This window comes from Fistularia commersonii, chromosome 32 (genome assembly GCF_037954325.1).
Source record: "Fistularia commersonii isolate RoL2024-O1a breed Wild chromosome 32, RoL_Fcom_v1.0, whole genome shotgun sequence".
Lineage (NCBI taxonomy): Eukaryota > Metazoa > Chordata > Actinopteri > Syngnathiformes > Fistulariidae > Fistularia > Fistularia commersonii.
In genome coordinates this window covers 6,077,864-6,094,859 of record NC_141315.1, presented here as the reverse complement: position 1 = coordinate 6,094,859, position 16,996 = coordinate 6,077,864, and the positions used below count along the sequence as shown (strand labels likewise).

Here is a 16,996-nt window from a genome sequence, read left to right as displayed (position 1 = left end):
TTTGATATTGTCGTGTGCCCAAAACTAGGAAAAGTCTGATCTTCAACTGCTCAAAGACTGTAAGATTGCTACCTTCCACTTAACGACCAAAATGATGGGACCTGTAACATTCCAGTAAAACTCCAAGATTTCCTTCCGACATTCAGTTGTAAGTCAGTTATTGGGAAAATCGTTGGGTGTAAGCCCAGCATGAGTTAATTTTTCAAGTTTTTCTGAAAACACAAAAAATGACCCATATGTTGAAAAAGGAGTTAATTTAGGTCCCCCAAAAAGTTTTTGTCAAATAATGACTTTGGCAATCGCTTTAAAATGATGAAGAGATACACAACCATTCACTCTCTCAACCCAGAAGAAACCCAGCCTGAACCCACATGAAGAGAATGTGGAAACTCCACACAGAAAGGCCTCCTGTTGGAATAAATTCAGGAACCCTCTTGCTGTGAGGCTAACCAGTGTGCCAGCATGCGCCTTGTGTACAATCAATTAGGTATGATTATCACATTATTCAGGAAACAATTTGTCACAATTATCATATATATCATTCAAGAATGTTTGCTTAAATTAATCAGACATAAAAAATCTTGCTGTGTTTGATCGGGGTTGTTGGATCCGACCCCAAAACAACATGGTCCTCCATCCTTTCTCCAAATATGATGAAGTCGTATAATCATGAAAAATGGGCTGGCAATTTTGACTCAAACGCGGTTCTTTCATTTGGAGGCAATAACCCGTGGATTACACCTGAGGTTGTGGTCCGTGAGACATTTGAAAGCTACACGCTCTTTAAAACAAAATTATTTTCTAATTTTGTCAGAAGCAGACGGACAAACTGCACATTTCCCAGTAAATTAGTTCCACTTGAGTTAGCCTCCTTTCCTCAACATCTTTCTGACTCATCTTCCAAACATTTTTCACAGAGCAAACACTGCTTCGTAACTCCAAACAAAAGCCCGTCTTTTCAGGAGAAAAGAAACAAATCCTGCACAAAATGTTGCCAGAGGACTTTGAGCCAGAAATTCATGTAAACATTATATGTGATGTATCCGCAGGAGGTTTGTAGCAGTAGTGGTTTACGATGAATATAAACAGCAACGGATGTCACCGGAACCTGCTTTGACGCACATGAAGTATAATGATGTTTCAAGCAACATTGCTGGAAACCTTGAAGAATCTGTTGTTGAGCCTGCAGCCACAGCTTGCTTTTGCAAAAGCACATAGTGTATTTTTCATTGTCATGACTTCATTACCCAGAGCCCAGATTTGTTCGACTGCCGCCAACCAGACAGACAGAAGCCTCAACGCAGCACGTGGCGCTCAGGTGCATTCGCAGAGTTCACTTTTCGTGGCAGATAGCCCCCGACCTCACAAACACACACACACACACACACACACACACACACACACAACATTGTCTCGCCCTGCTGTGGATTTCAGATCTGCCTCTCCAAACTCCAGGCAAATGTGTTACATGAAAGGTGTGCTGACAAGCTGTTCTCTGAGGCAGAATGATGAGCTGACTTACACACTGCTGCTGTTGCGCACATTATTAGCTTCCAAATCAGTGTTCACAAACACATGAAAAACATGAGGGTTTTTTTTTTTTTGTTTGTTTCTTTTTGGGGAGAGAGGAGGGGGGGGGCATTTCTACACCATGGGAAATAGAAACTCAGCACCCCCTGGTGTCAGCATGCAAGGCCGGAGTCCCCAAACGGCCTGCACCGGTTTGTTATGAGCACAATTATGCCAAGAAAAGACAAAAAGGGAGACATCCATTGAAAGCAGATTATATTAAGGAACAGGAACTTTTCTGGTCATAGCATATTGACTTTTTTTAACCCCAAGTTGAGTAAATTAAAATTCATGACATTAAAAATATAAGATCTTTTAGGGAAAAAAAAGTTTTTTTTTTCTATGACAAGGCGATGACCTTCTTATTTGTGTGTATTAATAATATGTACAGTAGGAGATACTGATCGATATGAAATTAGAAATATAAACGTATAGATGTTCAGATTGCATGAAACTGGGGGAAGAACGTCACCGCCGCCTGCGTCTTTGAGATAAAGACTGACAATTACCGAAAGCAGAACTAACTTGCACGTCTAACGGGGGAAATACAGTGACACACGCCGAGCCGGGTAAGCCGAGCTACACTGACATAATACAGCCACATCCGGCACGACGGATTAGCTTTCAAAATAAAAACTTGACGTAAAAAACACTATCTCACCGCGATATTAAAAAAGGAACGAGTCCAAAAACACGAAACGGAGTTGTAATAAAACACATATTTTTGTTTAAGTACTTACGTCGTCGTCACATTTAGTGCTAGCATAGCGAGACTTTGGAACGTAGCTTTAGACGTGACAATTATTTTGAAAGTCTTCGTACGTAACGGTGAACGCTTACGTAAACCAGAAGTGTGACTTGACAATGACCGTGCGTTGCCACAGACAAACAAGAACCGTCCCAGAAGGACATGTGTCCGATATAAATAGTCTCCGTCGTTGGAGGCGGACATTTGTCTCATCTTCCTCCCTCCAAAAAAAACAAAAAAAAAAAAAACCGCCGCCGAGTCGGTCCATCAGTTAACGACTCATTTTTAACCGGGACGTAAGAGCCAGAGCTCAGCCATGTGGGTATTCGGTTACGGGTCATTGATATGGAAGGTTGACTTCCCCTTCGAGGAGAAGAGAGTCGGTTACATCAGAGGCTTCAGCCGTCGCTTCTGGCAGGGCAGCACCGACCACCGGGGGGTTCCGGGCAAAGTAAGTGCGCCGTTGCTTTACCGGCTCTGAGACCTGTCGGGCCGTGTGACCTCACCATCACTCATGTGAACGAACGTCCATTCAAGTCTGTAAAACCTATAGAATAGTTATGCAGTCGTAATAACACGCTAAGTTAACATCACGAGTGATGATACTTCATATAAACAATAAAAATTAATAAGGCGGATCATTATAATAGTAAGAATAATATTAATAATTATACATAGCGGTGCAAACTGCTGAAATAGGGTGATAATACTGTAGTTATACCCCGTAACTAAAGTCTACGTTAAAATCAAACAGCTTTCTAGATTGCTTTGTTTGCTTTTGACTGCAGTTTAAACAAGCATGTTTGTCTTTTTCAGCCGGGCAGGGTGGTGACACTGGTGGAGGATCCAGAGGTACGTTCCCCCTTGACCACCTTTAAAATTTAACCATTCACCCTAAAGTGTCTTGTCTCTTTCCATCTGGAGAAAGACATTTTCTTAGATGGAAAGAGTCCAAGACTTTGGCATTTAGTCCAGTCATTTCTTATCTTAAACACCTTTCCTTTTTCTTCTAATTTACTGCGCAGTTCTAAGGCTTCACAGTGTGGGTGTCTGTGGTCATGTCACTACTGCTGTATGACATAAGTTTCACTTTTCGTTGGCATTTTTTTTTTGACATTTTTCCACCCACAAATGACTTCATTTCCTTCCCCCGCTTTCGCTTTCACATTGTGTGTGTATGTTTGGGAGGTTGATTTTATAGCTCTTTACTGTAAAAGGCACAGGTTAGGGGAAACAAACTCATGAAAAAAGTCCCACTATCATATATTTCTGCACACACACACACACACACACACACACACACACATTCTGTATATTTCAGTGAGTGAGTGAGTTCCTGATGCATGCATTAAATCACAAACACTTAAAACAAATCTAGAAGGGAACTATGGTCATGCTTGGAAAAGGACACACGAGATAAAACAATTTTCGCTAGACGTATCAGTTTATAAATAAGAGTTGGCTATAGCAATGACAAATTGACAAAAGTTAAAAAAAAAAGACCAAAAAAAAACAAGGGGAGAAGAATACAATACAGGCTTATTGAAGTCAGAGTTGAAGGCCATAGTGCAGTGCAGAATATATTATAAAGTGCAGCCCTGGTTATTTACTGACAGATTGGCATTTCCAGTTGACTGGGTGTAGAGAAGGAGCATAGTCATGCAAGTATAGTCATGCAATGAAAAAAATAAAAATAAGAAGCCAAGTGATAATGGGCAGGCTGAGTATTAGATATTGGATGTTGTAATCTAAACAGTATACTGGTAATTGCACGAAAAAAAAAAAAAACATACCCAAGATGTTTGTAGCGATCTGAGAAAAAGGGATGGTTGAAGAAACCGTTGAACCGATCTAGAAAACCGTCCCAGATGTAGATTTCAAAACAGCGAAAAAGGAAACCTGGATTGTGCCAGCTGCTGTTACACCACAGCGAAAACAGAAAAGCCAGTTTTCCAAAAGGCAGCTGCCAGCAACAATTATTTATTGCAAAACGTTAGTGTCGCAATAAAGACTCGAGAGGACAATATGTTCACTCACAATTAAGACAATGTGTATTTTGTAACTGGTATGAAGAAATACAAAACACAGTTTAAATAGTATACTTTCCTTCAAATGTCTTGTATGGTTGCATGGTCATTATAAGCAATTCACCACAGCGTGCTATAAAACTGTCAAAAACATCTTGGAAAAAGGCAGACACTAACAGAGGTCTGGCATTTTTACTTGATATTTTACCAATGTTAATTGGCTAATTATTCAACTGTTTTAGCACTCTGGGTTGTGTAAAAATGACCCAAAAGGAACAAAATAAGGATTTCCTGGGTGTGTACAACCACCCTTTGTTATTTGACTGGGTAACCTCTGTCACTTTTCATAACTACTTGATTGTCTAAGGAAGATGGATTTGACTTAATTATGTTCTCATGGCAGAACAGTCAAAACAAATGTTATATGTTGGCGTTATAGATAATGACTGCCTGAGGGTTGTAATTAACTCACCTTGATAATCTCCCTGTGTATTACAAGGGGATCCAGGTCAGCAAACTAGCAGCCTGTTTTTGTTACCAGATAGGTTACAACGAATGAGAGTCCGGGTAATAGAACGGAAACGCTTTCAAGTCATATATGATCAGATTTATTTCATGTAATGCCTTAAATTAAAAGCTCTTTTTTTTAAACCTAGGATTTAACACTGGATTACATTATAGTAACAGCCTCCTAAGTGACAGGGGACGGTGAACAGCACCAACAGGAGTCCACACTGTTCAAAGATTGTATCTCATACCTCGAAACAAAGGAAAGCTTTATGCATTGTTATGTGCCCTTGGATGGGAGATAATGCGTAGCAGGTGATGTGAAAAGATAACGTATTCACCGTATCTTATGATGCAACAATACTAGGCAAGAATATACATAGGCATTTGGAGGTGACTGATGGATATCTCCGGTGTAACTGTGTGCGTGCACCGTTTCATGGATGCATTATGTTTTTTTTTTGCCTCTGGAAATCATTCGATGATCGTGAACAAATCAAAAGTAACTCTCTCCCTAACCTGTCATTAACTAAGCCCATTGAACTCAAATAACTAGCCATTTATTTTTAACATAATGATCAAATGGATAATGTGCTCCATAATATGCTGCATGTTGTCTTGGGATGTGTTCAAATGGATGCTTAGTGCTTTTTTTCCACAGAAATATCAAACCTCCCTATGGCGAGGAACATGAACCCGATTTTTTATAATGCTGGGTTTCATCCTGTCAGTCAGAAACCGTAAACAAGGCACATTTGGCTCCTGGGAAAGTGACGGGACTCGGAAAAAAACAAAAGTTAATTGCAATCAGCACAATTTAAATGTCACTGTCTTTGGGTTTCATCCAGGGTTGCGTGTGGGGAGTTGCCTACAAGCTTCCGAGGGGCCGTGAGGAGGAAGTGAAGAGCTACCTCGACTACAGAGAAAAAGGCGGCTACCAGGTCATTGGGGTGACCTTTTATCCCCGTCCACCACTCAGCCCCCTGCCCAGCCAGACGCTGCTCTACATCGGCTCCCAGGACAACCCCGACTACCTCGGCCCCGCTCCGCTGGAAGACATCGCCAACCAGATCATCAACTCTACCGGTCCGAGTGGCCAGAACACTGAATATCTATTTCAACTCGCTGACGCCGTCAGGACTATCCTCCCCGAGGACTCAGACGCTCATCTTTTTTCTCTTGAATCATTAGTAAGAGAGAGACTACAACAGAAGCATTCACACACTCAAACAGGCTGAGCGGGGTGCTGCAGGTAGAAATCTGGTCAAATAATCTCAGGGTTTACGATGTATAGTTCAAATCAGGATTTTGTGTCAGGCAGAGACAGTGTATTGGCAATATCCATGCCTTATTGTGTTCGGCGATAAAAGCAGCAGGATTTTAGCACACGAGGTGATTTAAAATAAACAAATAAAGGCACATATAGATGCATGCTTCGAGCTCAACTGAATTGATCCTATGAGGCGGATCAGACCTGTACCTTTTTAAATAATGTTTGTGAGTTTGCCTGTTATTTTTCTGCACTCCTTTCAGAAATCAAGAATCACATGCTTCTTAATCCTCACCATACTTGGCGGCTTGGTCTGGGTTAGGCATTAGGGCTAATGCAAGGTGAAAATGGGCTTTGCATGTGGAAAATAGTCTCATCCCACTCAAGAAATGTGTTGAACTACAGGTAAATGTTGAGAGGGTATTATATGTCTGAATAAACATGTACACCTTGTACAGTGTGGACAATTGTGTGAACATATCAAGGTCAATATAGTTAGGGACCCGCATGCAAATGGCAGCTGAACAGCCATGAGCGCCATCATCTCCCAAGACCTTAAATGGCCGTTCCAACATCGATGGTGCCATCAAAAAGGGGCCCGGCAAAGACAGTAATTTCTGCACTGGCTCGGGACAGATCACTGTACGCCAGCACCACCAGCTTTTTCCCCCACAAGCCATCATTATTCTAAAAACCATAAATCCCCAAACACCTCACACATCATGTCGTGCACCAACGATAACATCTGTACCTGATCATTTTACTTCTTTAATTACCTCATCTTTGCAATACTTTACTGACCACATTACTCATGTGGATCATCACCTTATTACTTACTGCAATCTGCAATGCGGTATTGTTTATAATGTTCTTTGTCCAGCTATTCTTTACCTTCAACCAGAGCAAAATTTCGCATACGTGTGAACATTTTCACGCATACAATCAACAGTTAATGATAAATAATAAAGCCGATGATCTGACGCAGTGCAACAGGCAAGTTGGACGAAGGTTATGAACAGGGGCTCATGGGATGTGATACGGGTAAGCGGTGCAACAGCCGGTTAAGTATTTCGACATCCATTTCTATATAATCTATAAATAGTTGACTTCATAAAATCAACTTCATATTACTACATCTGGATGCTTGGCCGTGCAGAAGATATTGTAGCCTCTGGTGTGGCAGAGAGCATGAAGCAGCAACGCCAGTTTGTTGCTCACAGTCCAAAACCCCAGATTTGGCCCACAGACATCTGCACTCTGATGGATTTTCCTGAAATGTTGCACGGAGCAAAAAGTCATAAACTTTTCATATATCTGGGAAACACAGCTGCACAAGTTCAACAGAAAATGATTTTTCAAGGCAAAGCCAGTTATAAATATGTGAGATGTTAGTTTACATTCAGTCGGGGAACATTTTAAAATCCGAGAAACTAACCACTTGGAAAAAAAAAAGGTCATTTGGATACTTCAGAGAAAAAAAAAAAAGATATGCATGGCTTTTTGCACATTCAATATCTCACTTTTAAATATGAAACATTTCATCAAAGAACCAGTTTGGTAGCTAATGCATTAGTACGGCTAAATTATCCTAAAAACACGAGCAGATTTGTTTCTATCAGCCATCCAGTATAAACATGGAAAAGTTGAAGGTCTAATGAATATCCAAAAGCAACAGTGGGCCTTGATAAAATAATTTGGTGACACGTGAGTTAGTTTGTGTTATATCAAAGGATTCATTTTTATGAACTTACCCTTTTCAGTCTTCCTCTTGCACCACATGGATTGGACTTCGAATATCACAACCTGAGGATGGATGATCATGAAGCAGGGCTGGGTAGTATAGGGATAGGAGCATTTTAAGAATTCTTTATATGGTTCTCTTTTTTTTGGAATTTTTGCTGATTTATTGGAGGGGCAATTTCTGATTTTCAAAAACAAATGATGCTTCATCGCACTTTTAGTTGGTGAATATTCACCAGAACCCGCTGAGTAAATCAGAAAAAAATTATAAATATGCAAAAAAAAAAATGGCTCCGCTTCATGTGAATATGGCACAGAAATGAATGTTCCCATTCGCCGTGTTTTCTCCATCATCTTATGCGGACGTTAAGCTGACATTAAGACAACTTATGCCATTTTGGACGGGGGTGCCTGTCAGGTCCAGAGACGCTCAAAAAGAAGTGTAATCTTCAGTCTGTCTAAAGAGTCTCCTCTAACAGTACTCAACTGCTTGACTAAACACCTGCTGGCTGCTTTGCTGTTATGGGATCCAAATACCAGGTCAGGTTTTATACTACTGTTTTCACATTTTCACTTGGCATACAACACTGTGGTATTTTCCAGCCTGTAATTTTCCTGTCTTTAGAGTCTGTACACACACGGGTGTACCAGCATCAATTATGTCTCCACGCATTCTGCCAGCATATATCTCAGCAAAGAGAACATATCAAAGAGAACACTACTGCTTCAGGAAAAAAAAAAAATAAAGTAAATAAGAAGGAAAAAAAAAAAAAAAAAAATCAACACGCTGAAAAAAAAAAAAAAAAAACAGTGACAGCTATATCTTAGAAACTGTCACACACATGGTTACAGGGGTGCTTTATAGCAGCGCAGCTCTGTATGGGATAACATGTTTAAATAGTAGGCATATCTATCAAGAATGTCAGTGCTTGCTCTCTGCCTCCACAGAGTAGACTGGAATCTACTTTGGAAAGCGGTGTGATATAAATATACACAGATAAGCGGCAAGTATTTCACACAATCAGTCAACCTTGGAAAATGTTGAACACGGCACACTTATCTCACCTCAAAATAGGCTACATCTCTTTGCAGTTGATGCTGTGAATTTATTTAGGAGGAAACAACAGTAAATTATCAGTGCTGAGCTACTGCATAGTGCAACAATGGACAGTATACCCGTCTGTTTTATATACATATAAATGTAAAAATAGAGTAATCTAGTGTGTTGCATATAATATACAAGTATGATGTATTACATCATGCTATGTATCTTTATACCATGATATGTACTCAGCTTTGTCATACAGTATATATGTATGTTAAATGTATGATACACATTTTTGTTGAAGAATTACATCATCTTAGGCTCCTAAGCATTACATTGCATCACAAATATAAAGTTACAGCATCAGTTACAGTTCTAAATGTTAATAAAGAGACCAACCAACGCCTGATTGTCTGAGCTGAGACGGAAGATAGGAGGCAAAACAGTCTGATAGCATGTACCTATCCACATTCTTCACCTTAAGATACTTTTATGACTTGGAATACTGACTCCAAGAGTAGACCGATAAATAGTCTCATGTGTTTATATCAGTTTAAACACTCTCGTCTTATATTTTACTCATAAACTTTCATACTGGCGGCCCTCGGCTGATATTTGTGTCTGTTGTTAACACAAGCTCGTATGCCAACAGCTGTAAAACCTCACTGAAGACATTTATACCTATACATCTGAGACCGGATATATCTGTCAGGCTGTGAATTCAAGCCAGTATTAATATAAAGGGCTCTTGTTATTTAATGCTAATTAAGTAATTTTGTATGTGATGTACTGAACTGGTTTCCCTCTTTAAATATTCTCTTTTTTTTTCTTCTTTTTTTTTTAAATGACATTATATTTGACTGAAAAATCGTGACCTAAATAGATTAAGAAAAAGTGTCTCATTCTAAAACAAATAATGAATCTAAATGGTCTCTAAAATCAACCGGCCACCTTTGGGGCTGTTGAGCTGCTTGGCAAGACAAAATAAATACACTGAGTAAATTAAAGATGTGAAACAGTTTGCCCAGGAGTGCTTTTCTGCTGGGTTTCAGAGAAGGCTCACAAGAGGTTCCAGAGGCATGGCTTTCAGCCGCTGTTATATTATCAAATATTATTCTAACAGGCTGCAAATAGGAACTGGAGAGTGGCGAGGTTGTGACATTTTCACAGTTGAAAAGGTGTAATTAATTGTCTATAGCAGTAGCCGTGGTATCTTTAGAAGGCTTGCGAAAAAGAGCTGTCTGTCTATGCGTAATAACACGGTGACACGAGTAAGTCTGTGAGCACGAGCAGCTGATCGTCGGTGAAGCGCTGCCGGTGCTCCTGCCAGTTATCGTGGTGTGTGCGTCGGAACTCCGACAAGGTCTTCTTCACGGTCATCTTAAGAGGGAAAACAAAACAAAAACAACGGATTCAGTGCAAGCATAATAATAAATGAATGCCATAGAGTGTTACAGTCGAGTCCTCAGAACCACCTAACATTAGGAACATTTCCGCGACAGAATTTAATGCCATGCATGTCTACAACATAAATCATGTATCCCAAACTCGCAGAAGGAATACAAGAGCAATCAGGTGAATAAAAGAACTCGCTTTGCATGCTTTTCCGGGCTTCTGAAACAAAATTAAAAAAAAAAATAATGAAAAAAAAAAAAAAGATAAACATTAAACCGCAACGCAAATTTCAATCATCATGTCAAGCAGTTTTGTTGAGTCATGCATAAATTCTGTTTTCCCTAAATCCCTGTAGTGGCACACCATCAAATTACACAACACACTTAATGAATATTGTTTAATCTGCCAACCTCAGTGGCAGGAATACAAACTTTTGCTTAATACGCACATTCATCTTTCATTACATCACCAATTACTGCTGCGGCTTAACGGCGTATCAGTTTCCCATTGGAGTGAGAATAGACTTGCCTCCCGCCCCACCCTTTGGAGGAACATGGTATGTTATAATCATGGTAAAAATGAACATACATAAAAACAGTTTGAATGTTCATCCAAACTCCTGTGGTAAAAAATGATGATAATAATAATGATGACGTTCATACTTTGTTCTGTCTTGCCTTATTTATTCAGAGAGAGTTCAGACGTTGAAAGCATCCAATATCAATTCTCACAAATTGAGCTACTCTTAAGTTTAATAGTGGAAGCTAACAGTTAACAGCACTGATTGTTAAAATGAATCCACTACTGATCTTTAGATCTTTAGCAAGGAATTAAATAACAGCCGACACATTTTGTGGTAATGGCCCGTATTGTTTACATGATTTAAAAAAAAACTAACAGCGTTATGATAGATTATCGATGCTGTGTATAACAATGTACCAACATAACATACACAGTATCTGCAGTGAAACGTTCATTCGTTCATTATCTATATCGCTAATCCTGCACTCAGGGTCAAAAAGCTGGAGATTATACCGTCATTGGCCGAGAGGCGGGGTTCACCCTGGACCTGTCGCCAGGCAATCACATATAGACATATAACCATCCACTCTGTCATTCACACGTCTGGGCGATTTAGGGTCTCCATGAACCCGCTGCATGTTTTTGGTCTGTGGGAGGAAACCAGGGAACCCTGAGGAAAACACGGGGGAGAACGAACAAAATCCGCACGCAAAGGCCCCCAGTCAGAATCACTAACGGTGAAACAAGCTCAGGATACAGAGATTATTTGCATCTGTGGAGACATGCTTCTGCTCATGCCGTATACGTCTGCAACTTTTATTTTCCATATTGGCCTTCAGATAAATCTATTACGTTAGAAAAAACTATAACCTATACAGACTTCCTTGCAGATTAGCCTGCCTAATGAACGATACCCTGCACAAATCTCTGCCTCTTCTACCGGTATTTTATAAAGGATTTTCACGAGTCTTACTCACTCTGGTGCACTTTTTTAATAGACTTAGTTATTAATCTACTTGCAAATATATATTTTAACTGTATTCCATTGTATTATTATTCCTCAACTTTCATTTTGCGACGGAAGAGACACTAAATGATCATCATCACTGGCTCCATATTATTCAAAATTCTGCACTGCAGGGATTACACTGTACGTCTTCTTCATGCCTGAAATAAGGCCAAAGACGCAATTTTCTCCTCAATTGGACAATGAAATTGTATTCTTTTATCACACACTGTGTTGAGCTAGGTGCTTGTATATGGGTGTTTGTGTGTGTGTGCGTGCGCGTGTGCATGTGTGTGTACCTCGATTGGCTGTGGATCATTGAGATGGTCACTCAGGTCCATCAGTATTTGAGGCATCCAGTCTGGAACATCGTAGGGGCTCGACAGGATGCATGCACTGAGGCCAAGCACTCCACCATGGCGCCGCACTAAGTCTACACAGACACACGTGTGTGTGTGTGTGTGTGTGTGTCACCAACACCCACATCCCCACACACAAAAAAAGGAGAGTTTAAAATGGGCCTTAGAATTTCAAGGTTCACAATTCCCTTGGGATAAGAAAGGGTAATAGGCCAAGTATTACTGTGATTGCTTCACTTGTGATGTACACATAAATGTGTGTATGCGTGAGTGTGTGTGTGTGTGTGTGTACCTGTGGAGGCCAGCTCTCCTCTGGCCTTGGGGAGGCGAGTCTGACTCAGCGTCTGGAGCTGTGTCTGCAGACTGGAGTCCAGAGGGAAGAACTGGCACTGCAGTAAACCACTGAGGGTGGTGCCTGCCATGTCCCTCACCTACAGACAGAAGGAGGAGAAGCGGGCGAATGAGTCCAAGTTTACGAATGAAGGCTCGCGGAGGTCAGATGCGACAAATGAGGGATGCGGCAGAAAGCGCAAGGCGGCTCTCGGCTCGCGGCTGAGACATGCACACACAATTATTATTAGAAGAGGCGAGAGAGGAGGAACACGGGATGCGTGGTACAAAAACCAGCAGAGTGGGAGAGAAGGAGTTCAACTGAGGTAAGTTTCACTCGTAGAACATCGCCGCCTTCCTGCTTCCCTTTTCATAAAATATGAATGAGCACTGAGTGACAATTGATGCGCCGAAGAAAGACAAGTGCTTAGGAGGAGTTTGAGGATGGTCACCTGCACAGTCGAACAGAACACAACAGAATGTGACAGGGGAGTATTATGAGGACAGCAATAAGCTGGATGAGATGATCGGAATAGAGGAAAAAATAAAGATAAGAAAAGATTAGTATGTTTAAGTTTACGCTTTTGCTTTTAGCAATAATGTAAAAATCTAAATAATGATAGACAGTCAAGAGCGCAAGAGTGACATGGGATAATTTGGCTACAATGAATTTCAGAGTTCCATCAAAATTAATTGAGGTTCATGTCAATGTAACCACAATATCAATTTTAGGTTATGAGATTTGTTTTTTTTTGCTTAAATAAAATTTGCTCACAGAATACCGGCAAAAAAAAATAGATAGACATTTCTGTGGTTTCCTCAACCACACTGATATGGATTTGTTTCGTTGGCATGAGTGAGTAATGACGCTAACGCTAAAGTCAGGTGCTAATAACGCCATCTGCCTAGTCGGTTTCCATTGCGCTAAATGACATATTCATCTTCTCCATCAATCAACTTGTCCCTCTTCATTTATGCATAAAGAAAATGCAATTTTCTGAAGTAAATTGAAAACGGGTATGAAAACATGTGAACGGAAACCCCGTCAGGGACGAAACAACAGAGCAGGTTGAGAACATCGTAAGAAAGGATTGTAGGAAAATATTTCAAGCAATAACTGTCGCCGGAAATGAGGGATTGTGATGTAGAGAAATAAAATATATAAATAAATAAATGAATGAATAAAGGACAGAAAGTGGCCATTAATAACCCTGTGACATTTAGAGCGGTGGTTCTTGGATTAAACCTGTGTTTACCCATTTTAATGCATATATTACCTCGAGCTGTTCATCAAGCAGCAGCTGCATCACCAGTTTTCTGACACGAAGGACCTCGGCGGGCAGGCTGAGCAGCGTGAACAAGTTGTAGAACACCATGATCTGAAGGTACGTCAGCACCGAGTAGCGTGCGTGCCATGACCGGCTCCCCGCCATCTTGTAAGAGGAGCAGATTTTGGCCGGAGAAACAGATAAATGGTTGAGAGATGTAGCTTGTATGGGGTTTCACAGTTTCGTTAGTTGTATCATCTGCATAGAAAAATACTTATCCGGTATTACTAGGTATTAATAGTCTATAAACATCTGGTCGGGTAAGTTTCCCCCCCCCCCTCAGATGTAGCACAATGAAAAAGATTTGGCAGAAAAGATGCCCCTGCGCGACTCAGAAATCTAGTTTATTTCAACAGAATAAATTTGAATATTCATCCGCGTAAAGGGACAAAAACAGAGGAGCAGAGGACAGAGACAGAGGATTACATGGATGTTTATGATGTCCCGGGACAATAATGTCGAAGTGGAACAAAAGAAAGAATAAGACAGAGTTTTATTGGATCCCAAGCAACAATTTCACAGAAGGCAGGTTTCTCCAGTAATGAGCGTATTGATGGCTTCTCACATGAAATCATTTGGCTAAATGCCTACCTAACAAGCAGACACCAATTAGCATGGAGCAGAGGAGCAGATGTGAACACTTACAGAGTTGAATTGGTACAAGTGCTAGCTTGCTGTAGCGAGCGGACTTTGAAAAGAGCAACGTGACTTTTCAGAGAAAGGCTCGGGTCCCTCGCCCGGTCATGTGATGCGCTAAATATATGGTCGCTCGACACAAAAACAAAAAGGCGCAACTAGCTTAGCCCAGTGCAGATTCAGCTCATGCGTCCAAAACCTTAAAAACTCATCGTGTTGACAAAATTTAGATGTATTCTTGCAATTAATTATTCATGCATTAAAACCATAATTTTATGCATGCTAAGAATATATGTATAATTGTTGAAATCATAAATGACTGAGGTGTTGTGCACAATCTGCACACCAGACATATCACCAGAAAAGCAATATTTCCTACATTTTCCCCATCACTGTTTTATAATGCTGCCAAAGCATGAATCCCGACAGGATTGATGTAATGTTGGGGATTGTTGGTAGTGTGTGATTTTCAACAACACTGGGCTATTAGTTCCATTTTCCAAGCTTCACTTGCCTCAAGGCAAATAGGTCATTTTCGCCAAAACTTACTTTTAAATAATTTGTGCGTACATCGAATCAAGTGTATCCAATTTATGAAAAAAATAAAATAAAATAGCAGCTGTTGAGTTCCCTTATGATTGAACTGAAATAGTTCCCTAAAATGTAGTCATATTCCAATAGATGGTAAATGTTCTCACATTATGTAGCACTTTCACACCTTGCGGTTTCAAAGCGCCTCACGCTCCGAATGCAAACACATTGTCACTCATGCAATGGCGGAGCAGCCATGCCAGGTGCTAACCAGCTGGGGATTGAACCGCCAACCTAGCTCAAGTTCAAGATGAACAAGTTACTTAATGTTCCCGAAGCGGTTTGCTGTGAATATGTTCATTTTAGCAGTTTTCTTTCGATGGTCAGAATCATTCACGTTATTTTGCATGTTATTGATTTTCTTTCCCTGAGTGCTCAGATTTCATAAATTGTGCCAGGACACTGAGATTTAATACTGGTTTCATTGCTGCTGTGAAATAAATGAAGACCTATTATTTGATTTTGAAACTAATGACGTTGTTTAGCCTTTTGGATGCTATGGCATGGTAAAAATCAATAACTTTCATTAAATGCACCGACAGAATAATGTAAGTGGTCGATGCCCCCAAAATTAAAATATTTCATTATGGCAATGGTGGACATGGCAAATGTTAGGCAGGGAATTGTTTGCATCTGGTCCAAACAACACAATATTGCCACCCACACAATATCCCAGGCTACAACCCAAGCTCGAATAGAAGCATTAAAAAAAAAAAAAAAAAAAAAGAAAAACAGTTTTTCTAGTCTAACAACACTTTGGGCAGCATTAGCTTGAGAACTCTGACAGCAGGCAGGTAGGGCAGTGTTTGTGTGTGTGTGTGCGCACACACGCGCATGTGTGTACCTCTTCCAGCGCTGCCAGAACTAGTGGGATGTGCTGAGGATACAGCAGGCCCTGGGACATAAGAGAGAGACACGTGCGCGCATCCTGCTTCATCTCATCATAGCTCTCATCAATCTCCACCGGGGCAATCTGCAGGGAGAGAGGAACAGAGAGAGAGAGGTAGAGAGCGGCAGGAAGACACACAGCGACGCACCATTTTGAGTAAATGAAGAGAGAAATTGAGTTTAATGGCGAAGTAAGATTGAGTGGGTAATAATGCTGCACCGGGACCCATGTACTGTATATGGGTGTGTGTGTGTGTGTGCGCATTTACCTTGAATAGTAGAGGCAAGAGCTGTAGTTGCTGCTGAACAGGGGTTGTGAATGTTCGTCCCGCACTCGCCATCAACCATTTCAAGACTACGAATAGCACGTAAAAAGAGAGAGAGAGAGATGTTGGGTTGCTGCCAGGAATAAAAACAACAGACTTCCCACTGTGACCTTACTGCAACGCTCGGGTGATATCGCACAATCCATCCTCATTTGGCATCTAATGATTTGGATAATTTCGTAACCAGATATTTATCTGTATAATGGAGATCAGAGTAATGACAGTGACGGAAAAGGGCAACAATGTGCAAAGTTTTACGCAGGAAAAACGGCATCAAAATTTTGTCTTAAAGTAATCAGACCCGACCACCACCACGAAGTGCACCTAAACACTATTTGACATTAACGTAACTCTTTGATACTAATTACATGTAATATAACCTCCTGGGTTTAAGCAATATATCCTCTGATTGACCTTGAGGAGAAAAACTGTGCATCTCAATGAGAAGGTTGAATATTTTTGAAAAAAATATTGATTACGTGACACTTGACGTGTGACACGATCACATTATAACCGAGCGACTGAGCAACAGATGGCACTGTGATTATTGAAAGGTGATTATGCAGTAATCAAATAGCACATAAATAAGAATTAATCTTCGATGAGCCACTCAGAAATAATCACGACAACCAGAATAGTTCTGAAGAAAAACACAAACGTAAAATCGTAATTATGCTCCGTTGTGGATGGAATACATACAGGCAAGTGA

General features: G+C 40.5%; 3 protein-coding genes across 3 annotated transcripts in view; 1 reads left to right on the top strand and 2 right to left on the bottom strand.

Annotated features, from left to right (window-relative positions):
- nrxn1a (neurexin 1a) overlaps positions 1 to 4,180 on the bottom strand; it is an 83,445-nt gene extending 79,265 nt beyond the window's left edge. The window contains exon 1 of the mRNA XM_086139615.1: positions 4,111 to 4,180. The gene's annotated coding sequence lies outside the window, so the exon portion shown is untranslated. The remainder of the gene's footprint in view (positions 1 to 4,110) is intronic.
- On the top strand, positions 2,434 to 6,575 carry chac2 (ChaC, cation transport regulator homolog 2 (E. coli)). Its single transcript, XM_086139623.1, has 3 exons — positions 2,434 to 2,768; positions 3,134 to 3,169; positions 5,700 to 6,575. Exons 1-3 carry the CDS (start codon positions 2,634 to 2,636, stop codon positions 6,087 to 6,089), a joined length of 561 nt encoding a protein of 186 aa, XP_085995749.1. The 5' UTR covers positions 2,434 to 2,633; the 3' UTR covers positions 6,090 to 6,575.
- A 2,371-nt stretch (positions 6,576 to 8,946) lies between these two features.
- The window catches only part of LOC147215249 (proteasome activator complex subunit 4B-like), a 38,157-nt gene continuing 30,107 nt past the window's right edge, over positions 8,947 to 16,996 (bottom strand). The window contains exons 42-47 of the mRNA XM_086139613.1: positions 16,231 to 16,316; positions 15,918 to 16,046; positions 13,796 to 13,951; positions 12,481 to 12,619; positions 12,129 to 12,262; positions 8,947 to 10,286 (exon numbers count right to left, since the gene is read on the bottom strand). Coding sequence (XP_085995739.1) covers positions 10,152 to 10,286; positions 12,129 to 12,262; positions 12,481 to 12,619; positions 13,796 to 13,951; positions 15,918 to 16,046; positions 16,231 to 16,316 — 779 coding nt within the window. The 3' untranslated portion in view covers positions 8,947 to 10,151. The remainder of the gene's footprint in view (positions 10,287 to 12,128; positions 12,263 to 12,480; positions 12,620 to 13,795; positions 13,952 to 15,917; positions 16,047 to 16,230; positions 16,317 to 16,996) is intronic.